This window comes from Phyllopteryx taeniolatus, chromosome 2 (genome assembly GCF_024500385.1).
Source record: "Phyllopteryx taeniolatus isolate TA_2022b chromosome 2, UOR_Ptae_1.2, whole genome shotgun sequence".
NCBI lineage: Eukaryota > Metazoa > Chordata > Actinopteri > Syngnathiformes > Syngnathidae > Phyllopteryx > Phyllopteryx taeniolatus.
The window spans coordinates 35,248,283-35,274,594 of NC_084503.1; the positions used below are offsets into that span (position 1 = coordinate 35,248,283).

Sequence of the window (26,312 nt, forward strand, 5' to 3'; positions counted from 1 at the left end):
CTTTGCTTATGAATGATTGAGCAATTCAGGGAAGCTCTTTTTATACCCAATCATGGCACCCACCTGTTCCCAATTAGCCTGTTCACCTGTGGGATGTTCCAAACAGGTGTTTGATGAGCATTCCTCAACTTTCTCAGTCTTTTTTGCCACGTGTGCCAGCTTTTTCGGAACATGTTGCAGCCATAAAATTCTAAGTTAATGATTATTTGCTAAAAACAATGACGTTTATCAGTTAGAACATTAAATATCGTCTTTGTAGCGTATTCAATTAAATATAGATTGAACATGGTTTGCAAATCACTGTATTCTGTTTTTATTTGTTTAACACAATGCCCCAACTTCATTGGAATTGGGGTTGTAATTACTTGGCCCATTTCTACCACTACAGCATGCAGTTAGCTAGCAAGCTAGACCTATACACCAAAGGTACATCTTTCTTGGGTGCCTCAATTTACAGAACCGCTCGGTCTCGTTATTTAAATTCCCAAGTTGTGTATTTTGTTATTCAGGCTACCATGATATGTTGGATTACAAAGCATTATGGGTATGTAAATTACACCAACACAACACCAAGCGTGGAGGTGACGCCACGGACGAGCCATCCGCCCATCCGCGGCGTCAACTCCAAGTTAGCTCGTGAGCTAGCTGGTGGCTGGCCCGTCACGCCGTGGTAAGCCCCGCAATGACCCGGTGGGATATATTCTAGCCACCGGAGACTTGCCGGACATATAATACGGAGTTTCCCGATCGGAAACTGTTTGGCAACCGGTGGGGAAGTCAGACAGTTTTCCCTGTTACAGAAATGCAAAATAATGTTTAGTTAGCTTTTTGGAAGCAGGGCGCCGCGTCTTTGGCTGTCATACGTCATTTTCAGTGCACCAGGCAGCGTGGGGACGTCGTTGGCTGACACGAAATATAAAATATCAAATACTTAATCAGCTTTTTGTAATCTCCTCTAGTAGTTAATAACTGTATATGTCCTTTCAGCCCAAAACCTTCCTGGTATCGTGCTAAGTACATAAATACAGAAGCCTTCTGTTTTCAATTTGTCTTCTCAATCAGTTTGTTCCTGAGTATTTTGATTATTGAACATTCTCTTCCCTGTCTTTTCTCTCAAAGTTTAAGTGTTGTGGCGGCCAAGAGTATAAAGACTGGTCAGTCAACATGTACCATAACTGTTCTGTACGGGGTCCACTGGCCTGTGGGGTGCCTTATACCTGCTGCAATACCAAGGTTAGTAGCTTAATGACATATTTTTAGCAACATGACACAAATTTGGCACGGTTGACGACTGGTTAGCACATCTGCCTCACAGTTCTGAGGACTGGGGTTCGAATCCCGGCCCCGCCTGTGTGGAGTTTGCATGTTCTACCCATGCTTGCGTGGGTTTTCTCCGGACACTCCGGTTTCCTCCCACATTCCAAAAACGTGTGGTTGGTTGATTGAAGACTCTAAATTGCCCGTAGGTGTGAATGTGAGTGCGAATGGTTGTTTGTTTATATGTGCCCTTTGATTGGCTGGCGACCACTTCATGGTGTACCCCGCCTCTTGCCCGAAGATAGCTTTGATAGCCTCCAGCATGCCTGCGAACCTAGTGAGGATAAGCGGTACAGAAAATGGATGGATGGACACAAATTTGTTACATCACAATGTGCTTAAACTTCAGAAATGCTAAGTTGTGAAAGCTAAAGTAATCTCCAGAAGTTTAACTCATGAAACAAACGGAACAACGAAAACACCAATTCCAAGGCCAAGTCCTTATACTACAGGTACTTTACCTTATTATTAATTTTTGAAGATCAGTGCTTGCTTCTAGTTTGTGCATCGTTATTTTCTGGGTAAAGCAAATTTTCCAATTGTGGGACTAATAAAGCTTATCTTAAGCCCTTTACATTCACCTCCCCCACTAAGTTGATTGTTTCAAAGGAATAGCGCTGCTGGGGCACCCACGATTGGCCATTTTCAGTCTCACTGGAGGGTCAAGCAGTTTAAAGTAATGAGCATCAATGTATACTTTGTTTCTTTGTGCTCTAGTCTTAACATCCACGCCAAGGCAATATATCGCTGTGAATCTGTGTAATGTTTTGTAGTGCCATTAATTGCAGACAGTTATGGTGGTCATTTTGTATTAGTGAGTGGAACACAAACCAACATAAGGAAAGGAATTGGTACAAGTGAAGCCAAGGTCAGTCTTGAGAAAATTACTAGAAGCTGACACCCCTGTTTTATTTCAAGCTATTAACATTACCTAAAGTGGTCGAAAAGGGCATAATTTCATCTGTCCTGAACATATATTTACGTGTCCGCAAAGACCAGAACCTATAGTTCACTTTGTGTATACCATTATAGTAACGGCCATAATCGTGTGCTTCTCATGGATCATGATAATGATTACGCCTTTGCCATGCAGGACACATTCTCAGGCATTTTTCGCCCACACAAAACAACAAATGGTATTTGATCTCTGTAATAGCAACACCAGGGGCCTCATGTACAAAGCCTTGCGCGGATTTCCTCCTAAAACATGGCGTACGCTCAAATCCAGAAAACGTTGTACGCACAAAAATATACAGATGTATGAAACTCTGCGTACTCATGAATCCAAGCACATTTCCTTCGTACATTCTATTCAACGTGGAAATGAGCGCACATGTTGGAGTACCCGACTCTTCCTTGTCCACATTTGGATATGCAAATCATATTTAAATGAACCCTGCACCTGAGATGCCGATCTCTGCATGATCAGGAAAAAAAGGAAAATGAGCAAGGTAATGATGAAAAATAATTTCTCTGAATGAGAAGTTGCTCAATGAAGTGGAGGCACGCAAGAAAATCCTCTTTGGGACGCTGTCCTACGGCGTTAACAACACGCGAAAGAGGAGTGAATGGGACAGCGCGTGTGCGGCTGTCAATGCTGTGGAGACCGAATAGCGCGCACACGCTGAACTAAAAAAGAAGTGGTCAGACATTAAGGTGGATGTGAAGCGGAAGACAGCTGCCCACCGCCAAAGTGTGCCCAAAAAAAGGTGGAAGAACCGGCGCGGAGGGCCTCACCCCGTTCGAGGAGAGAATCGCTGCGATCATGGGTGACGCTGCTTTCTCAGGGGTGATGGGAGGACATGTGGCTGACTATGATCACCCCACGAGGTTAATGTCATGTATTTTTTCGAACTCATAACAAATGTGTTCATACAGTAACCTACTCTCAGCCCTGTGAGATAAAGGTTCATGCGTAAATGTTGTGTGTGTGGTATTTGTAATCTTTTTAATTCAAATAGAAACACATCAGCATATCAGAGGATATCAAAAACTTTGACTCCTTTTTGATTACTCAATTTATTATTTTAATACACAGGAGAGGACACGTACACTGACAAAAAATCATGTTTTTTTTTTAGGAGAAGAGGGGTAAATTATGTCAATTTAAACACATTTTAATCATGTGCAACCGATGTACATGTTTGAATAAAGTAAATTAAAAGGACTTTTTTTTCAGTGCATCTGCTGGAGTCACGAAGCGATTGTGAGGGCAATAGGCGGTATAAATGATCGCCTTGATCAATTAATAGGTGTCCTCACAAATATCAGTGGTTCATTAAATACACTGGTTAACAAATTAATTCTCAGTCCTTGCCTCAATTGCATTGTTGAAATCATATGTTGCCGGGCATGAATTGTTCATCAGTGCTAATTATTCATGTCTCTAGTGTGCAGATTTATGAGAACAGTTTCCCAGCATCACCTCTTAAGTGGAAAAGCAAAGCACCAAAAGCTGCAGAAACGTGCGTACGCCAGCCATGCAGTTGATGTGAGGCACCGCACATTTCCACGGTCATGTCACGCTTGATACATCTGAACTTTGCAGTGAAAAAGAACGGATGCCACGTTTTTGTGCGTATGCACCTTTTGTACATGAGGCCCCAGAACTTTCCATAGCTAAATAGGAGGGGGGGTTGGGGACAGTTTGTTGTTAGCTTTAATCAGGCTCATATGTTTCCACATGCTGGTCCAAAAGCTCAGCTGCACCAGGGTACACCATCTCCGAAGGATACCTGTTCTAACTTTCCCAAAGTTTCTATGGTACCCCTAAGGCAGTCGTTCTTAACCTTGTTGGAGGTATGGAACCCCACAAGTTTCATCTGGAGTTCACAGAACCCTTCCTAATTTTAAAAATAAAATATGGTTTATTTCAAATTCTAAACGGGTATATATTTTGTCTGTGTAGATTCTCAGTCATCCATGTCATGCACAAAATTTTTGTGTTAAAAGAACAAAACCAACAAAACATGAATTTCACATAAAAAACAGACAAAATATTCAATTCAGTGAAAATGTACTGTAAGTGAATGTGAATGTTGCGGTTGCCATTCCCATTGGTAAGTGCTAATCTCATATCAGAGGAATGGACTGTTCCTTTTCTTTATTTCTACAATCCTCAAAAACGGTTCATAGGTAAGAGATTTTTGGGGCTCTTTTTTATTATTGGATGCGCTGTCTGACGCCACACCAATGCTATCAACTTAAGTGTATCGTTGAAATGTTAAATAAAGCTAGTTTAAAAAAGAACAAATCATTTCAACTCAAGGTGCAGCGCCGGAATGGTAAACGCCCACCTTGACACAGTGTGGCATTTTGAACGGCATGAACACAGCATTCCAAATGGAGTGTAAAAAGGCTCTTATGGATACATGCATGCACGCACGCACGCACACACACACACACACACGGTGTGCGTCGAGTCCTCCGTTGAACCCCAGCGACTGCCTCAGCGAACCCAGGTTAAGAACCACTGTCCTAAGGCTATCACTTCCACTCTCACCTCCTTTCCTTTTGTTGTTTTCTTCCATTAAAACTAAATTTTCATGGCCCTGAGACTTAGCACAAATGACCATCATATGCGGAGTAATAAATAAAAGCCAAACACCACCACATGGAAATTCATCCCATCTGTTACTACAAGCTGGCACTCGCACACTTCGACTCAAAGGACGTGTAGGCAGCTGCTCTCTGTGCAGGCATGCCGGCCAGTCAAATGCTGAATTGATAACCGTATGTCTGGAAATTCATCACCCTACTGAGTAATTTGTGCAGATATTCAGCACATATGAGTCCCAAGTCTGGAGGACTGCCAATTTGCTCAAGTATCCCCTTGTGGGGCATTGATATGAGCAAATGCAATATTCACACTCCTGCTACTCAAATGTCAAGGGTGGGCTGCCAAACCATAATCCTACCCTCTGAAATGTTCTGTCCATAGTTGAAGAAGAAGAATAGAAGAAGAATCTTTAATTGTCATGAACATGCATGCATGCACATGAAATTTGTTCTCTGCATTTTGCCCATCACAGTGAACACATACACATGTTAGTGGAACACACTGGAGCAGGGGGCTGCTGAAGCGCCCGGGGAGCATTTTGGGGTATCAGTGTCTTGCTCAAGGACACCACAGCCGTGATTCCGGGGGATGTCGGCGGATGGTCGAGAATTGTGCTTTGTCTTCATTGCAATTATGTTCCGTCTGTTTTACGAAATGATACAAAAATGAACTCGATGAGTTTCCTAGATGGTCTTATCTCTTAGCTCAGTTGACATGATGCTCATTCCCACTTGTTTTCTAATCAGTGTTTCATATGAGTTTACTGAAGGTAATTATATTGTATGCAATATTATTTTGGCCCGTGTTCCTCCAAATTATATCCTATTATTCAAAGTGATGCAGCTAAGGTCTGATGATTAAACCCATTAGAAGCGAGTGTGACAAAATGATTAATCATCTCCTCTTCTGTGCCAGACGGCCAGATTGGTAGGAGCTCATCTTGGGGATATACAGTAGATTTGAATCTTTGTGGCAGGCATTTTTCCTTCTATTTAACAAGATTTTCTCACATTCATTTTTAGTGTACTCATTTTCTTCATTTCATTTCTCCTCTGCAGCCAAATGAAGTAGCAAACACATTGTGCGGCTACAAGGTGTTGGGACAAGAGGTACGGCTGATGAATGTGACAAATGAATGTAAAACCATTATTTTTACAGATGTGGTATTGCATGTGTTGGCAGCAGGAGAATCATTTAAAAGTGTCAGCCAAAGGTAAACATCATTAAGTCAGCGTGCAGTCATGCAGTGAGTGTGTTTAGCTTTCAAGCGTCACAGAAACACTGCACCTGCTGCTCTTGTTGAAATGTGCTCAATGTCTGTTGCTGCCCACACATTCTTTCTGACAAACACTTTTCAAGAGAATTATTTGGTCAGTTGGTGGCACTTTTAGTTTAGTTGTGGATCTGTTATCTCATACTACGGACATATTTGAGGTGTGTCAAAGGTTCCAGGACTGGTGTCACAAAAGAAATATTTCAAACCCAAACTACAAACTGAGTTTTCCACTTCAATATGGGCCATACGATCAACCAGCACATCCGCAGAGAGATCCTGCGGCTTTTGCTTTGTTCAGTACACAAGAAGAGGTGAGAGTTGTGGCAGGACAACTCGTGGCGACTTCACCATGACAACGCACCTGTTCTCAATGGCAGCTGACAGGTTTGTTGTTGTTGTTGTTAACTGTTTCCCAAGTTAAAGGGATTATCAAGGTGACCATTTTTCAATATGTTAACATCATCAAGATGGCTGTGACGACAAAGCTGCGGACGATCCCTGAAGAAACCTTCGAGTGAGAGAAAAGGCTGGAAAAGTGTTAGACTGCAGGGGGTTTACTTTGCAAGGGAAAACTTGTTTGGATTTAAACTGTATCTTTTGTGACACCAATCCTGAAATTTTTCTGAACTTAAAAAACAAAATAAAAAAATCATCACTACAGCGTGAAAAACAACAATAGTATTCTCATTGAAATGTATTTGCAGGCTGTTGATTGTGTGCCAAAGCATCATGTGGTGTAACAGCTGGTGGTTGAACCAAGGTAATTTTATCCAATCAGAAAAATAATTTCTAGAAAAGGCAGCATGCCATTGGCCAAATCAATGAAGAGGAATCCGGTCTGGATCTATAAATTTAATTGAATGTAAGAACACAGTACTAAAATATTATCTAAAGCTAAAAATAATAAGGCACATTTGTCCTCCTCGTCTGATGTTCTTTTCTTTGGTTTCGTTCGTTCGCCGTCGCTGCCTCGTTAGCGCTTGGACCTGGTCGACACGATACACATCAGAGGCTGCACCGACGCCTTCTTCATTTGGCTGACAGACAACTACAAGATTATGGCGGTGCTGCTGCTAGGGATCTTGCTGCCTCAGGTACACACCCGACACCGTATCAATATTTTCACTTCATTTACTGTGTATACATTCTCTGATCACAAAGTGTCAGTCAGGCAAAACTGACAAGGAAGCCTGCTGTGCTAAATCCAAACTACCAGTAGAAAATTTTACTTTCTTGGCAGTTTGGCACATAATAATTTCAAGCATGCTTCCTTATTCAACAGTCTGTGTAAAGTAGATTCATGACTGCGGGATTGGATTTAAATTGCTTCGGCCCAGGTCCTACTGACGAATGTCTATGTATAGTGAAATTTATTTCATGCTCATCTGATTCATTTCTGACTCGTGTACGTTTCAACAGTGTTTGACTGGTCAGTCCATTACGTTGCACAGGAAACACACACTTTAATTAAATGTCAGATTTAGTATTTGTCTCTTGGATCTGTAACATATTTTAAAAAACAATTCTGTATACACTATGTGGCAGAGATGGGGACTTGAATCATTGTGACTTGGACTCGAGTCGACTCGTAACTGTTTTGATGACAAAAGAAATAAGACTTGAGACTCAGGACTTTTCTTGAGACATAAGGTGTTGTACATGCATACAGGTTTGATAAATTGGCCAATATCATTATTTGACCTTATTGGTCTTCTCTTCATTTGACTTATCACAGGATTTGACTTGTCCTGTCACTCGACTTGAGTCTCTCAAGACATAATGGCGTTGACTTTTGACTTAAACGTGTGTGACTTGATCCCATCTCTGCTATTTCGACAAATGTATTGGGACACCTGTTGTAGTTGCAAAAGGAGGGTGTCCCATTTGCAGCCATAACTATGGGTGGCGGTGGCTCAGTTGGTAGAGCAGTGTCCGGTGACCAAAGGGTCAGCGGTTTGAATCTTAGCCACTGGCAGCGTCTTGCATGGCAGCAGCCCGCCCATTGGTGTGTGAATGCGTGCATGAATGGGTGAATATGAGCCTCTGTAAAGCGCTTTGGGCACCGTAATGATGTGAAGGTATATAACTGCTCTCAATTTACCATTTTACGATTAACCATAACGGATATCTGCCACTCAATTGTAGATATTTGTAATTCCACTTTGAGATATCTACAATTTGATTCTGACTAGTCATAATTCTGATTTGAGATACCTTTAGCATTTGGTTATAATAATTTGTTAAATTGGGCTTCCACTCTCCTGGGAAGACTTGACCAGATGTTGAAGTGCGCTGGGAATAGAAAAGAGCCTTCTCCAAACTGTTCCTACAAAGTTGGGATTGTCAATGTGCAATATATAACACGTGGCTGTCTTGTCCCTTCCCTTCATTTTGTCTCCTTAGTTCTTTGGGGTAGCCATAAGCTGGTTGTACATCACTCGAGTGGAAGACGCCATCAGCGAGTACGGTCACTACACGGACGGCCTTCTGGACTCAAACATGCAGGACAGACACCTCAAGAGGCAGGGCCACATGGCCAAGTGGTTTAAGTGTATGCCTGAGTTCGACTGAAGATCAACAAGCTGACAGCTAATGCTTACTTGAATCCCCTCAATCAGACAAAAAAATTCAATTTGGACTCGAATGTCTACAGAACTTATTTCTTTTCGCCACTCGGGGACAAACACCATGAAGTGATACACTGAACAAATCAAGATTTCTCTCCCCCCCCCCCACCACACCCCCTACCCCCACCCCTCCTTCAAGTGTTCACTTTTCATGGCAACACCGAGCGGGACATTAATGCAAATGTCATACTACTTCAACAAATATGCAGCACCGCACTCCACCAGCTGCTCATCTCATGAGTTGAGCCTAGAGCTGAAAACACACTGGGGATTTCAGGATCCAAATGAAACTTTTTTTTTTCCTTCTTTATTACGTGAACCTGTAGGAATGCTAAATCATTTTCTTTTGCAAATTTTATTTTCATTGCCCAGCCACAGTTTTGTGTGTCCATGTTATGTGATACTCAATGCTCTGATGATCATTAAGTGACCAAGATAAAGTATCTGAGGGCCTCTGCTTTATAAATATTCAATAGTGTTTTAAGATTATGCTCTTCTGCCGTTGAACCTGTGTGATAAAAACAAGGCAAAGGTTTTATTCCTAAAGTATGTTTAATATTTTTCTAAACCACTATAAAAGTATGCATAATTTAAACAATGGTCCCACGCCATCAAAATCCTTTTTTTCCCCCTACTGTTTTATGCACAGCATAGGTCAAAATGAGTCTGTGACATGGTTTTAAGTTTGACATCTATGTGGTTTGTTGATGGAAATCTGATCTGGTCTCTTTGCAAGACTTATGTCATTTTTTGCCTTTTGCCTTCAGTGTGTTTGTGATGTAGATAGTTACTAATTATTCAGATACCTGCCCACTTCGTGGTCGGTACCCACGCACTCAACTGAACTGAACAGCAACATGGCGTTTCTGGGTTATAAGCAAGTGAGTCTCAGCTGCTGCCAAGCCAGACAAATGCAGTCGATAAAGTATACATATTTTGGGTTTTACAACAATACTTAACTATATTTATAATTTCTAATGTAACTGTGGATGAAATATCAAAGCTTGCGGTCATTGTCGTCAAAATGTGCATGAGTGATGAACGTCGATATTCAAATGAATAGGAGCGTAGGACCAGCCTCTCAAGTTGTACTCGTTTTTTCACCCACTTCCCCCGTTAGCTCGTGTTCCCTATTAGTGGGACAATAATCCAACGCTTGGTGAATTCTGCTTCACAATGATAGTAAGACCCCACATAGAAGGATCCAAAGGTGACTTCGCTCTGATGGCTTGGCTGACACAAGACATCATATCACTAGGGCCAATCACAGCAGAGCTGTTTTCCATATTTAAATGAATAATAAAGATCCAATCAGGACAAAGCTTATTTACATATCAAATAATAAGAAATCGGGCTGTCTCAATTGCTAGGTGTAAAAGACCAACTAGAATAGCTTCAAAAAGGGCATCCTGGGCATTTTCAACCCAAATGATCTTGCATACTCTATCAAAGGATATTGAAGATTATGAAAAAAAAATATGGCATGGGATCTCTAACAATGTGCTGAAATATTTTTTTTTAAAAACTATTTAGTGATTCAATTAAAATGTACTGCACAAAAGTAAAAAAAAAAATCTAAATGTTTAAAAACAAATGGCTAAAGAGGAAATGCAAATGTATTTAACTTACATGTTAACTGCAACTGAACTGTACTTGGGCAGTGAATCTTTCGTATACCACTAGTGGTACCCGTACCACACACTGAGAATCTCCATACTAGAACAAAGTGTAGTTACGAGACGGGGTAATCTGAATCTGTGCACACAATAATATGTTGTGTGGACAAAACATGCACGAAGTCTAGCTGGGATTGGCTGATTGTGCAACTCACTACTGAATAATATGCCTTTGACATACTGCTGAAATTCATGTGAACTCGACTGTTGCCTCAACTGTATTTTTTTCTATTTTTACCTCATTTCCATCTTAAATCATCCCTTTATAGCATGACAGCACTATATCAATACCCTCCTAGAATGTAATACTCTACTTTAAATTGATTCTTCTTGCATTCATTGAATTTATATACCTCCCAATTGTTATTCCCATTTTGTTCATACATTTTCTAAAGAATTTTAATCATGTAGGCATAGTATGTAATTGGATAATAATAGTAATGATGTGTGCAAGTTGCTAATTGTTTTTTGTTGTTTTCGTGCAGAAAATGAATTGAAATTAAATGAGCTGTCTTGTGTGTTTTTGACTTTAATAGTTCCTGTCAATGTAGTTGGTAGTGAGGGTGGAGGCTAAATAAATGAGGTCTAACGTCATGCTGCATGCACAAAGATGCAGTCTTAAACCGCTTGGCTTAAACTTCATGCAGAATGAAACATCGCTTAACCAAGCTGTTGGGCTGAGCTGTTCCAAACGAGATATTCCCCATTATTGCAATCACATAATTCAATTAGATTGTATTATGTTACATCTTTTATCCAATGGGGCTCAAGGTTACAGTCCTTCACACATACAGTCGCACATGATATCTGTGCAAAAATCAAATATCTAATACAGATTATTCAGTAAACGTCACCTGACTTTTGTGCAACAGTACGAGTGGGTTGTAACAGGTGCTTAGTGGTTATTTTATATTCCAAATTTTTTCCACTACTGCTGCTCAGAGGGCTTCCCACAGAGTGGAGTTTTAGTCAATATTTTAGCACTGCATACGCAACAAGGAGGAACAGGTTGTATTAAATGGTCTGGAAGAAGTAGTTATACTGCACTGCTCCAAAAGCACACAGTTAAAAATAACAAAAACAATTATTTTATGTATTAGGCTTTGGTCTCTGTTGACGTATTATATTATATTCCAGTAATTGTACTTAGGTTCCAAGGTATTTTTTGTCCTGCACTCGACGTGTCCAAATGAAATTCTGATGATAGTCCAACCTTCTGCTTTGCAAAATGCAAAACATCATGTGCTAGATAGTCATATAGTCCCCAGAAGACAATGTGATCATGAACAGAGCGTATGATATCAGAAGTTTCACCACGTGTTAACCACAACACTCATTCAGTGTGTCGTTGTTTTGATTGCATCCTTTCCTGTACAAAACAGGAAATGTGTGTGCAAAGACAACCACAATGTGTGCCACCAGACTTCCAGCGACTCATACGGTCCAATACACAAAAGGATCGCTGGGAATAAATGTATGCTGTTGCTCTACATTATTGGAGAACAACTTCTCCACTAATGTAGGGCAAAAGCATCACGTTTATACAGGCTGTCCCAAAAGACATGATACACTTTTTCCTATTTTCTTTCAGGTCTCATTTGGACAAATGTGCGGCCATCAGCATTTAACATCCTAGGCGTTGCAGTTTTTGTAAGCGCATCATTCGCTTCCCCATCGCTTGCCAATCGACACTGGAGCAGCGCTGCAAAATTGCCGCCTGCCGAGAACATTCTCTGTGGCTGACTGCAGTTCAGGTCAGTCCAGTGCAGCCCTCCGCATAGACTTTCCCTGGCTTTGTGCAAATGCGTGCTCTTGCACTTTGGTGGTTTCATTAGTGGTGCTCATAGCAGGCCTTCCGCTGCGTGGTTTGTCAAGAACATATCTCATTTTAAGCAGCTCGGCATGGATAACGTAACTTGTACTACCCGTTATAGCAGAGTGATATCCATTAAGCTTGTCAATCTGGGGCTTAACTGCAGTCAGGAAAGAAAAGCTTCCTGCCAGGCGGCAGTTTTGCAGCGCTGCTTCAATGTCAGTTGCCATGGGCAAGGGAATGATATGCTTGCAAAGACTAAATCACAGGTGTCAAACTAAAGGCTCGGGGGCCACATATGGCCCACCGCACCATTTTAGGTGACCCGCGAAAGCAAATCATTTGCATCAATTTCCATGATTCTTGCTAAAATCTGTACCAAAATTTCCTGTCATCGTATGTAATAAATAACGTTCAGATATTGCAACACATTTTTTTGTTACCAAGACACTTTTAACAGTAACTTGAAAAATGTTTGCACAAACAAACATCCTTGACTTCTGATTTCAAAACAGGTTATCCATCAATTTATTGTATATATAATACAATTTGTTGTATATGTAATACTATGATGAGGTGATAAAAAATTTATATGGTTTCACAATCACAATGGCCCTCTGAGGGAAACCATACCAACAATGTAGCCTATGATAAAAATTAGTTTGACACCGTTGGCCTTAAACTGTCAAATGCTGATGGCCTCACATCTGTCCAAATAATACCTGAAATGAAATGAAATGAAGTGTATCAAGACTTTTTGAGGCACCCTGTAGTTCAATGTTTTCCCCACAATCATCTGCGAACATGCTAATTTTCTATACCACATTTCCTCATAGGGTTGCCAGTGGTCTAGGGTTTTTCAAGCTAGCTTTGGGTAAGAGATGGAGTATACCCTGGACTGGTTGCCAGCCAATATACATACAGACAAACAACCATTCCCACTCATTTCCACGCCTACGGACAATTAGTCTTTAACCTAACATGCATGCAATTCCAGTGAAATTGGGACGTTTTGTTAAACATAAATAAAAACAGAATACAATGATTTGCAAATCATGTTCAACCTATATTTAATTGAATACCCTACAAAGACAAGATATTTAATGTTCAAACTGATCAACTTTATTGTTTTTAGCAAATAATCATTAACTTAGAATTTTATGGCTGCAACATGTTCCAGAAAAGCTGGGACAGGTGGCAAAAAAGACTGAGAAAGTTGAGGAATGCTCATCAAACACCTGTTTGGAACATCCCACAGGTGAACAGGCTCATTGGGAACAGGTGGATGCCATGATTGGCTATAAAAGGAGCTTCCCTGAATTGCTCAGTCATTCACAAGGAAAGATGGGGCGAGGTTCACCTCTTTGTGAACAAGTGCGTGAGAAAATAGTCGAACAGTTTAAGGACAATGTTCCTCAACGTACAATTGCAAGGAATTTAGGGATTTCATCATCTACGCTCCATAATATCATCAAAAGGTTCAGACAATCTGGAGAAATCGCTGCATGTAAGCGGCAAGGCTGAAAACCAACATTGAATGCCCGTGACCTTCGATTCCTCAGGCGGCACTGCATCAAAAACCCACATCAATGTGTAAAGGATATCACCGCATGGGCTCAGGAACACTTCAGAAAACCAATGTCAGTAAATACAGTTCGGTGCTACATCCGTAAGTGCAACTTGAAACTCGACTTTGCAAAGCAAAAGCCATTTATCAACAACACCAGATACGCCGCCAGCTTCTCTGGGCCCAAGCTCATCTAGGATGGACTGATGCAAAGTGGAAAAGTGTTCTGTGGTCCGACGAGTCCACATTTCAAATTGTTTTTGGAAATTGTGGACGTCGTGTCCTCCGGGCCAAAGAGGAAAATAACCATCCAAACTGTTATGGACGCAAAGTTCAAAAGCCAGCATCTGTGATGGTATGGGGCTCTGTTAGTGCCAATGGCATGGGTAACTTACACATCTGTGAAGGCACCATTAATGCTGAAAGGTACATAGAGGTTTTGGATAAACATATGCTGCCATCCAAGCAACGTCTTTTTCATGGACGTCCCTGCTTATTTCAGCAAGACAATGCCAAACCACATTCTGCACGTGTTACAACAGCGTGGCTTCCTAGTAAAAGAGTGCGGGTACTAGACTGGCCTGCCTGCAGTCCAGACCTGTCACCAATTGAAAATGTGTGGCGCATTATGAAGCGTAAAATATGACAACGGAGACCCCGGACTGTTGAACAGCTGAAGCTGTACATCAAGCAAGAATGGGTAAGAAATCCACCTACAAAGCTTCAACAATTAGTTAATGATTATTTGCTAAAAACAATCAAGTTTATCAGTTTGAACATTAAATGTCTTGTCTTTGTAGTGTATTCAATTAAATATAAGTTGAACATGATTTGCAAATCATTGTATTCGTTTTTTATTTATGTTTAACACAACGTCCCAACTTCATTGGAATTGGGGTTGTATGATCTTAATTTGCATCTGAGTTAGTCGCCTGAAAGATATTCAAATCAAATCGGAGTAAATGCTTTTTTTCCACATCTAATGATGCATGAAAGAACCAGATCCAGAACAAAATAATAACACATGAAAAATCACATTAACATTAAATTAAAGTATATATTTATGGTTTTACAAATCTGCTGCTGCGTTTGGCATCTATTTAAAGTTTAACATCATAAAACTGTATTTAGAATATAGGAGCCTACTATCCTTTAGCAAAGGTCTGGTGCCTAACTTAATTGCATATTGTGATAAACTCTTCTACTTATTTGGAGACTTTGAGATTGATGTCGGGGGTCATGCTGGATGAGTTACGCAAGAGTGTAGTAGGACCTACGCAGGAGGCCAATGCTCCCAATTTTCTGGTCAATTGATATGGGTCTATCATACAAATGACAACCGAAATTTTTTGGGCCTCATACATTAGTCTGCTAATCGGGGCTGGCATTTAACCGAGAGGAAAACACTCAATAAACAAATGGGGAGATTGAATTCACAAAGCGTAAGAGCAAAACAAAAATGCAATCATTTCGAAAATCACATTTCCAATAAACTCTTACACCTGTCAAAGAAGTAAGCCTTATTACGTCTAAAGGTAATATAAGCTCATACAGGACATAAAATGGTGCAAATGAGGTAAGCCACTATCACAACTGTCCTCAGTCTATACTGTATGCATTCTGCCCAAGAGACAGACTGTAATTACACAGTGCATGTATGGGTGGTGGCAAATAAGAGATTCCAAACCAATGAGCCTGAAAATGGAAACCTTGAGAAACTGAATTAGCAGAAGGAAGAGGAAATAAACACTTTATTTAACACACAAAGATCGAAATGAAATCAACTGTCACTGAAGTATGTTTTGCTAGAAAACCCGTTCATGTTCAACAATAATAGTTTGTTGAGCTGAGCAAGCACTACGACTTTAGAAGTGTTCTTTTTAAATGTACGCGTTCAAATCCCATAATGGGCAGTGAAGATAACTGAGGTACTCGCACAGTACGTAACGGAGAGAGTCGTAATTAGACTTGTCATCATGCTGATTAGGGTTACTGCTGTTCCATTTAGGCCCATTTCAAACAGTTGAAGACTGTCAAAGAAATCAACAAGTGACCAGAATGCTAATGATACCAACAATGAAGACACCAAAACTACTGTATGTGCTTCCCTTATCATGTCTTGATGTGTGCTGAAAAGTAAAAAAAAATAATAATAATAAATTTAAAAAAATAGACGTACATCATTCACAAGAAGTTAGAGGACAAGTTGTGCAAAAAGTCCTGAAACATTTCAAAAGTTTAGAGGTCGATTAAGTTCACTTGTAAAGGTTAAATTGGATTTTATTTTTATCTTGACATTTCATCTGCAATCCAACTACAAGTACCTTAACTTTGGAGTTTTTCAAGATACAAGCTGTCACGGCCAATTTGTTTGTCTTGCGATGTGAGTGTGCTTCAGACCCCCACCACTAGATGGCGGCAGCAAACTACACAACATCCAGCTACCATCCATCAATCCATTTTCTGTACCGCTTATCCTCGCTAGGGTCGCGGGGGTGCTGGAGCCGATCCCAGCTATCTTCGGGTGAGAGGCGGGGTACACCCTGAAATGGTCGCCAGCCAATCGCAGGGCACATGTAAACAAACAAACATTCGCCCTCACATTCACACCTATGTGCAATTTAGAGTCTTCAATGAACCTAGCGTGCATGTTTTTGGGATGTGGGAGGAAACTGGAGTACCCGGAGAAAAGCCATGCAGGGACGGGGAGAACATGGCGAGGACTGTGAGGCAGATGTGCTAACCAATCGGTCACCGTGCCGCCTACATTTCATATGCAAACAAAATGTGAATATACATTAAAGACTGCAGTGCACTTCCAGGGACGTACATGTGATCGTTTGATATCTTTATGTAATGTTATCATGAATCATTTCAGTTTTTATGGTTAGAGCGTCTGCCTCACAGTTCTGAGGACCGGGGTTCAATCACCGGCCCCGCCTGTGTGGAGTTTGCATGTTCTCCCCGTGCCTGCGTGGGTTTTCTCCGGGCACTCCGGTTTCCTCCCACATCCCAAAAACATGCATGAATTGGAGACTCTAAAATTGCCCGTAGGCATGACTGTGAGTGCGAATGGTTGTTTGTTTGTATGCGCCCTGCGATTGGCTGGCGACCAGTTCAGGGTGTACCCCGCCTCCTGCCCGATGACAGCTGGGATAGGCTCCAGCACGCCCGCGACCCGAGTGAGGAGAAGCGGCTCAGAAAATGGATGGATGGATGGATGGATGAAACAGATGCAAATGGACACTACTTTCAAATTGTTTTGTTCAATTCATTTTTATCCAGGGATAATGATATGGAAGGAAGGGCATGTGCGGGGGTCCCCTTTTGCATAGATTTTGTCCTCTTTGTAGAGTTCCATTAAAATTGTATTGCTGAGTTGTTACCAAACAGCTGCCTCATAAATCGGATCCCATTTTCAGTATCACACTCTGAGTGCAGTGACTGAAACAGAACACTGATTACTGAGAGGGCCGTATGGCTTTCATCGTAAAGTTCATGGCACAGAAAAAAAAAAAACGTTTTAAATCCTGAACCAGCAAAACTGTAATATGGTATATTGCAGCAAAGATCAGAGGTCACTGGCTCTTTAATAAACCAGGTCCAAATGACCTTGAGAAATACTCCAGGCCAGGATGGTCATTATGTTGATTAGCAGCATTAAAGATGATGCCTCCTTAACATATAGACACCTTAAGAAAGAAAAGGCTTTCTTGCAGCATTTCCCCTGGCAAATGAAGAAAATGAAAAGAAAGTATCTGGAGCAATCAATCATGCATCCTAGCGAGCGGAAAGTAAAAGATAAGGTACTATACTAATAAATGTTACGGCAGGTTTTTGACTATTTCAAGTTGGAATCCCTCCCTCTTCCCATAAAATTGAAAATTTCTCTTCCTCTTCTTTCCTTTGAAATTGCTCACGGGATTGTTTTGACTTGATCCAGAACAGCAACATCAATCCAAACCCAAAACTGTCAAAATCACCAGGAAGGCACTATAGTTTCTCCATGCTTATGATAAATTACTACATTCCCCAAGAATGAACCTGTAGATTTGAAATCTAAAATCTGTCGTGAACCAATAATCTACATCCCACCTGTCTTGAAAGCTCCTGTTTATCCCATCCTGCTGCATCTCAATAAATTAGAATATTGTGGAAAAGTTTTACTTATTTCAGTAATTCAATTCAAATCGTGAAACTCCTATATTCTATTCATTAAAAAAGTACTAGCGGCACTTCCAAAACTGGTTTAACAGAAATAAGCTGTATTTAAATTTGACCAAGAGAGAAAATATGATAATCAGAAGCAAAAATAAAGAAATAAAGAAATCATCAAGCATGAGTGCGGATAGAAGGAGTTGTTTTAGAAAGGGTGCATGAAATTAAATTCCTTGGGGTGATCATACATGACAAATTCTGCTGGAAATCTCGCGTAAAATACATATGCACTAAAATATCTAGAAGCATTTCTGTCATGGCCAAAGTAAGACACATTTTAGATAACAAGTCACTCCACACTGTTTTCTGTTGCCTGATTTAACCTTACGTAATATACTGCAGAGGTTTAGGGCAATGCATATGAGTTTGTGATATCCACTCGTCACACTGCAAAAAAGAGCTCTTAGAGTAGTTATCTTGAAAATACTGATTAACTATTTGTAAACTCTGAAATAATAAAAAGAATAATAATAATGATATTGTAGAATTTACTGTAAAACAGCACAACTCCTTTACAAAGCAAATAGGTTTATTACCAAGCAATTTACAGAAAATGCTTCCAGAAAGAGAGGGGGGGTATACATTAAGAGAGATGGAAAATTTTAGGATCCAAAAATGCAGAACCACAATTAAAAAATGTTTTTTTTTAAATCTGCATCTCAAATCATGGAGTGAGACTATGGAACAGAGTGAAACTGAACATGATGACTATGAAACAGACTGAAGTGTGGAGCTGAAACAATTTCCAAACATCAAGCAGTTCAAAAACAAATACAAACAAATTAACTTTATGAAATATGAGGAGGAGGAGGTAGTATCATTATAAATATTTATCAAATCAATTTTATTTATATAGCACTTTTCATACATTAAGATGCAACACTAACGGCTTTACGGAGAGATACAAAAAAAAAATTTAAAATATCAAGTAATATCCACGAAACCACCCATCCCATCTACACATACAAAAACACACAATTTACCAAACACACACACACACAGTGAACAATAGTGTAGAGCTATGGCAAGGCACTGAGTAGTAATTATTATTGTTATTATATGGGACGATAAATACATTTTTTAAAATAGTTTTATGTTTATGTGTATTATATAGCTCTAGGTGTTTTTATGGTTGTTTTTCTTTTGTTTGTTATAGCTGATCCTTTTTTATTTTCTTCTTATTGAAATCCAAGAATGAAGCATGTGTTCGGTTGAGGTGGTGCTAACCCAGTTTAGGGAGAATATCACGAGACCAAACCCGGAAAACAGGTTAGCGGACTTCCTGTATGTTCTACGATAACTATGATAACTACGGGCTGATGACATGGTTTAAACCCAAACTTGCAAAAATGTTATTTTCTTTCTTGCTGCCATCTGCGGAGCAAAGTTAAGTAAAGGTATATCATTTATTCATACATATATGATATGATATATGTAAACAACATCAGATATGGGGATCTTTGGTAACTCTTGTGTAAAACAAACGACAGTGTAGACTATTAAATATTTCTACCGGTGCTTTGTCGCGGTCTCCTGTCATCAGACTCGGCCAGTTACATGAACCGGAAGGAAGTGCTTTGACCTGTTTTGCTGATGCAGAAATTGGTTGGCTCTCTTTAATGTCACAATTTAACAAAAGGCGGAGTTACCAGATGTTTGGGTTTTCTTTTTCCCAGAAGTGCAAGGAATATTCAGGTGAACTTTTTGGTCCAACTTGCAAACCAGCAATGGACGAAACCAAAGACTTTTATAGCAAATTTGAGCTGGGTTGTGTTATGTTCAGGCAAGGCATGGGGGTGTTGCTTAGAAACGTGTTATTACAGGCTAAAGTCATCTAAATTCACATTGAAAAAATATCGTATTGGTTTAACCTTGTTTTTTTGTTTTATTTGAATGTACATATATCAATGTTAGAAATGTGTTATCAGTCGTTCGGATGATTGATTTTTGACTGATTGATTTGTCTTGCAGCAGGGCCCTCCACTCCATGGTTGCCCAAGTCATTTTTAACTTGTCATAATATCCATCCATAAAATACCAATGTGCTTGCTTTAAAAAAAAAGAAAAAAAAGAAAAACCAGAATCGTATTCTCTCTAATCCATCTGTCTTGCATGGTTAAAATGGTCCAGACTGTCTGGGAGCTAGTGTCTGCTATTTAAGAAGTTGGTGGAACAATTTATGTTACATTTGAAGGAACAAGTCTCTGCGCGTTAATTGGGATGGGCATCAATATGATTCAAGGTCTTTATAATAAGGAGCCGACACAAAAGAAAAAGACGTGAAAGCGTGTCATTTGATATTCAGTTCAGAATACAAGAAAGAAATGGAAAGGATCGAAACGGCAAATTAGAGGCTGGAGCAAAGGAGAGAGGATAATGAATGTTTTAGTGAGCATATGTACAGTAGATTCACTGTCATGCTTGCCCCCTGAGGGCTCGCTTTTCTTCTCTGGCTACTTTTTAAATCTGACATAAATATCAGACGACGGAAATTGAAGCGCGAGAACATTTGTAATTCAAATCTGATCAGATCGGCAAATGGCACTCCTTTGATTGGCTTGACTGGGTCTCTTTTTGTGTGCTGGATCTTATGTCTCGAAAAAAGAAATTATGGCACGAAAAAGACATTATGGTAACAAGAAGAGAAAAACTAGCAGAATGAATGAACTGAAACAATGCCACTAAAGGAAACAAATGGAGCAACCACACATAAAATCGGATTCCCTGATGTTGTTGTTTTACCACCGTAGCTGACAGACTGCTGCAGCGAGTCCATTACATTTTAAGTAAGCCAAATGAAAGACTTCTCTGTGCATTAGTCTATTTCACTCATAGGGATGCACAGGAGCAAAACCTTTCCAGAAACTTTTCAAAGGACGTTTAGTGAAATATGGAATTCAATGGGCCCTTAGTTCCAGTGAAAGGAACTTTGAATGCTTCAGCATACCAAGAGAATTTCATGCTCCCAACTTTGTGGGAACAGTTTGGAGCTGGCCTCTTCCTCTTCCAACCTGACTGTGCACCAGTACACAAAAGCAAGGTCCATAAAGACATGGATGACAGAGTCTGGTGTGGATGAACTCGACTGGCCTGCACAGAGTCCCAACCTCAACCCGATAAAACACCTTTGGGATGAATTAGAGCGGAGACTGAGAGCCGGGCCTTCTCGTCCAACGTCAGCGTGTGAGCTCACAAATGCACTTCTGGAAGAATGATCTAAAATTCCCTTAAACTTAAAGTTCTGCCGGGCAAGAGAGGAAGCGAACCAAGCAGCTTTACATGAAGAATGCTGGTGCAGGAACTCTGAGAGGAATATAAAATAAAGAATACAACCTGGACGCGACTGACTCAATGGCGGTATAAGTCTGGCTCAAGAGGAGAGGCAGTAGACCTGATACTCAAGAACAAAAATAAAAAGTCAAAATGAATTTTTACTGTCTGTTATTTACAAGACTCATTTTGAAAGATACGGTACATGTTGTCTACTATATATGTGTTTAATATACATGTATTTTTTTCTGATATGCATATTAGATTTGATGCTACTTTGTCATTCCTTTGAAATGTTGGTGAGCAGAAAAACTGCAGTTTAGTATGTATGGCCTATTGTAATGCTAAAATATGGAGTATTATTTAAAAAATAATAATGTGTACTTTAACACGGATGTAAAGTTTTAAAACAGTTAAAAAGTTACAAAAATTGAACTGAATTTGAACACAACGAAGGTTAAAAATCCAGCAGTTGAAATATTTCTTTTGGCGAAAAAGACAAAAGGTGTTTAACTTTCAAACTGAACTGAGAATGTCAAATTCAGATCAAAGGCCTGTTGAACCAATATTACCTGGGGCCCTGCAACAGCATTACAGTATTATTTTCTATATTAAATGTCATTATGATGGAGTTGTTTTGGCATCAAAAGAAAGTCTATTTAAAAGACCTTTTGTCACCCTCCGTTTATAATGACTGATTTTTTCCCAAGGCTGCGTGTCAAAAATAATGAGGCGGTTGATCACAAACTCTGTTCTCCCTGACTTTGTGTCTCATTGTGCTTTTATACGCACACTTGTGTCCTTGTCACTGAAGATTTTGGCACCCGACATTTTTTTTAAATTTTGATATTCCCTTTGAATTGGCACACTGTCTTGTAATGAAGAGAATAGCTCGTCTTTTATTGCTGTGGATCACTCACTTTTATACACGCTCTTACAATTCCTCTTAACTTTATGCACTCTAATTTTCCTTAGTCAGGTTAATGTATTTAATATTTGTAAATTACATATTTGGTTCATCTGGTCGCATGAAACCGCAGATTAAAAAAAGCACAAGGTGAGGCAGACAGTACTCTGCCTTACTGAAGGGGGCGTACGAGAAAACACAGGTTCACGTTGGTGCAAGGTTTCTCCGACACAAGTAAAATGTACAGTGGACACCGGGCATATTCACAGTTTGACAAATAAAAAAATATATTTAAAAGAAAAGATCTGTGAATACTGCAGGTCAAGCCGCTGATTTTTTTTTTGGGGGGGGGGGCTCCCCCTATTTTATTTTTCACGGAAACTGCTTATTAGTTGTATTTTCCTATGTATTCACCCATTTCGTTCAAAAAATAAATAAAAAATCATGACAACAGTAATGGACATCACTTATTCGACGATTTTTGCCATTCGCGGTCAGGCCCGGTCCCTATCCATCCATCCATCCATTTTCTGAGACGCTTCTCCTCACTAGGGTCGCGGGCCTGCTGGAGCCTATCCCAGCTATCATCGGGCAGGAGGCGGGGTAGACCCTGAACTGGTTGCCAACCAATCACAGGGCACATACAAACAAACAACCATTTGCACTCACATTCACACCTACGGGTAATTTAGAGTCTCCAATTAATGCATGTTTTTGGGATGTGGGAGGAAACCGGAGTGCCCGGAGAAAACCCACACAGGCACGGGGAGAACATGCAAAATCCACACAGGCGGGGCCGGGGATTGAACCCCGGTCCTCAGAATTGTGTGGCAGATGCTCTAACCAGTCGCCCACTGCGCCGCCTGGTCCCTATCCACTCTTGGTTAAATTATGACAGAAGTGGTGCAACAGCGCTGTCACTGGCACAGATTAGCATGTGCAGGCTGCAGGAAATAAACAGAGCAATCAGGAACATTCTTGCACTGTCCAGGATAATTAATATTTAAGTGTTCACATTCTGTTCATATTTGTATTTTACCATGTGCTGTACTCAGGACAACTTCAGCTTCCTGACAAAAATGCCCTCTTTTTGTGTTAAACTGATTCACAATTGTTCACCTGTTATGCGGAAATATCCCAAGATCAACCATCATACCCGTGAAAAGAATGATGATTTTTTTTTTTTTAACCAGTTTTTAATGTCAAGCCGCCATGCCCCTCTGCTTGGTTCATAAATGTGTCAGTGCCTCACCGACCAAGAACCTCACCGCACTTGAGTGGAACTGACCTACTGTACATTTACTTCTTAAATTCTAATATTTGTCCATTAAATGATGTTCGTCTCAAATGTATTTTCTTCATTTCGTAGCATTACTCGTGACCTCTTCCAACGCATTTAAACAAAAAGTTTACTTAGTTGCTTAATGTCGCATAACTATTTGTATTTGTATATCATCAATAAAAGTCAACATCCCATATGTCCTTTAAGAATGTGTGAGGGGAATTGGCAACATATATATATATATATATATTGTCATTTTTCACTCGTTAATCATGTTTTAAAATTGTTGTTACACCTTAATACCAACAGTGCCTAACTCATTTATCTACTTGTTTAATCTTAGAACGTTGCATGTAATATTAATTAAGATTTCTGATGGTGACAGCTTGGCCCTTAACCTGATTATTTCCTAGAAAATGGCTTAAATCTGAACAAGTCAACTAGCATTCCGGAAACATTGTGTTTGACCTTCAGCAGTGAGTCTTGCTGACAATTCAACACCGATCACGAGCACACATCGGAGCAATCATTTCCTGCTGCCACTGCAACAGGTGCCAGCCCTGACAAATCATACAAATATCTCAGTGAGCAAATTAAAACGTTTGTTAATTAGTTAGAGTTACTTAACACAATTTCATCAGTTAGTCGGCTGCTATCGCAGAGTAAGTTGCCCTAATTAGTCAGGCCCAATACAATTATCTTTCTTTCTCTCTCTCGCTCTCTCTCTCTCTCGCTCTCTCTCTCTCTCTCTCTCTCTCATTTGTGTTTGTCTTTGTTGCTCTCATTTGTTCTCTGAATTTGGGGGGCTGCACTTTATGGCAAATTCATTTGTTTTTAATATCAACTTTTTTTTTTCCCCCCCCCAGCTTGGAGAAATCACATGGGTCTACTGCCTTACGGGAAGGAGTGTTCACATTAAGTTTCCAAATATGGGTCCTTGCCCTATAAAGAGTTACATAACACTTCTAAAATGGAGCCTCGTTCATTTGTGGCATTGAAGGTTATTGCTTGTTAAATTGCTCGTTGTGATGATGCAGCATCAGGTGCAACTGGAACAGATGTGTCAAACTTGTTTTCATAGCGGGCCACATCGTAGTGATGGTTGCCCTCAGGGAACCGGTTATAATGGTGACACCACATAAATGTAATATAGAGTGGTGCATTAATAAAATCATAAAACCTTCAGCCAATGATTTACTTTGACTTGTGAGGTCGTGAACAATTCTTCAAAAAAGAGGCTTCAAGTTCTTTTGTGCCACTCCCAGTTGAAGTTTACTGTCCAACTAAACTTCAAACAAGGAGAATTGCATGTTTTGCATTTAAAACAACCACACAACTGTGCCCTCCGTTAGCTTAATATTAGCACGCGACACGAAACACCACAGACAAGCTAATAAGCAGCATCAATAGTCGCGTTTTTGTAACCCTTTAGCAACGGATATTTGAACACAAACGGTGCATCAACACATGGAAATTATAATAATACTGACATGCATATTTGCTTTATCCTTTGTGAAAAATGGCTAATATTACTTTATTATTTTACAGAGTTACAGTAGTTGTGAAAATCTTCTTTGTTTTCGTGACTGTATTATTTATACTGCTCCCAGTGGCCAAGTCACACACACCAGAAGGAGTCACGATGAATTAATCAAGATGCACAAACTGTTTCATTCTTTGCAGTCTATCAAATTTTGTTATATGTTTTATTCACTAAAAATCATATGTAGTGCTATTTTTTCTTAATAACATTACTTTTTTGTTTTTTTTTTGGGTGGGGGGGCTGGAACAGATTAATGGCATTTCATTCATTTCAACAAGCAAAGATTATTTGAGATGCGAGTGTTTTGAGTTAGGAGTGTGGTCATATAACAAATATAACTATCTCAAGGCCCCAGTGTGATTCAACATCAAGACATTTGTTATTGCTTTGGCGCAGGAGTGGTTGTTTAAATGCAGCTTTAAATTGTCTCAATATCAGCCTAAAATATGACATTTTATGACACCACATGACAAGGAGAAGCTAACCGTATAATCTTTAACTCAGATTGCCAGGTATCAACAAACATTATGTGGACTAAATGCGCATAATAGACTGGTACCCGTGTATATATATTTTGATCTTTTTAATACAATTGACATTGAAATAACTCCCTTCCTTGAGCCGTCACCTTACCGTGGTGGAGGGGTTTGTGTGTCCCAATGATCCGAGGAGCTAAGTTGTCTTGGGCTTTATGCCCCTGGCAGGGTCACCCATGGCAAACAGGTCCTGGGTGAGGGACCAGACAAAGCACGGCTCAAAGACCCCTTATGATGACGACAAACGATGGACTTGGTTTTCCCTTGCCCGGACACGGGTCACCGGGGCCCCCCTCTGGAGCCAGGCCTGGAGGTGGGGCTCGAAGGAGAGCGCCTGGTGGCCGGGACTGCACCCATGGGGCACAGCCCGAAAGGGTAACGTGGGTCCCCCTTCCCATGGGCTCTCCACCTGTGGGAGGGGCCATAGGGATCAGGTGCAGTGCGAGCTGGGCGGTGGCCGAAGGCGGGGACCTTGGCAGTTTGAATTTGTAAGATGGAGAACCTTTTTTATATCAAATTCACTTGAATGTTGTTTTTTTTGTCTTTGTTTTTTGGGAAAAGTAGGCATATTTAAAATGTGGAAAATAGCTCCCTGCATGTGCAAAATTTTGTGAATATTTAGACTTTTGAATCAGTCAAGAAATGTGGAAGGTAAAAAAAATAGTGTCATGAACAGAACAGAGGATAGGACCCAAAAATGCACGACTCCAAAACAAAGGGA

General features: G+C 40.2%; 1 protein-coding gene across 4 annotated transcripts in view; it reads left to right on the plus strand.

Moving 5' to 3' along the window:
* The window catches only part of tspan15 (tetraspanin 15), a 38,332-nt gene extending 27,370 nt beyond the window's left edge, over positions 1–10,962 (plus strand). For 2 of the 4 annotated variants that reach the window (XM_061765938.1, XM_061765937.1), the window contains 4 exons: positions 1,120–1,233; positions 5,935–5,985; positions 7,130–7,246; positions 8,556–10,962. In XM_061765938.1, the coding sequence (XP_061621922.1) occupies positions 1,120–1,233; positions 5,935–5,985; positions 7,130–7,246; positions 8,556–8,723 (450 nt within the window). In that variant the 3' untranslated portion in view covers positions 8,724–10,962. The remainder of the gene's footprint in view (positions 1–1,119; positions 1,234–5,934; positions 5,986–7,129; positions 7,247–8,555) is intronic. The other 2 variants (XM_061765939.1, XM_061765940.1) reach the window with 2 other exon arrangements.
* The last annotated feature ends 15,350 nt before the right edge of the window (positions 10,963–26,312 follow it).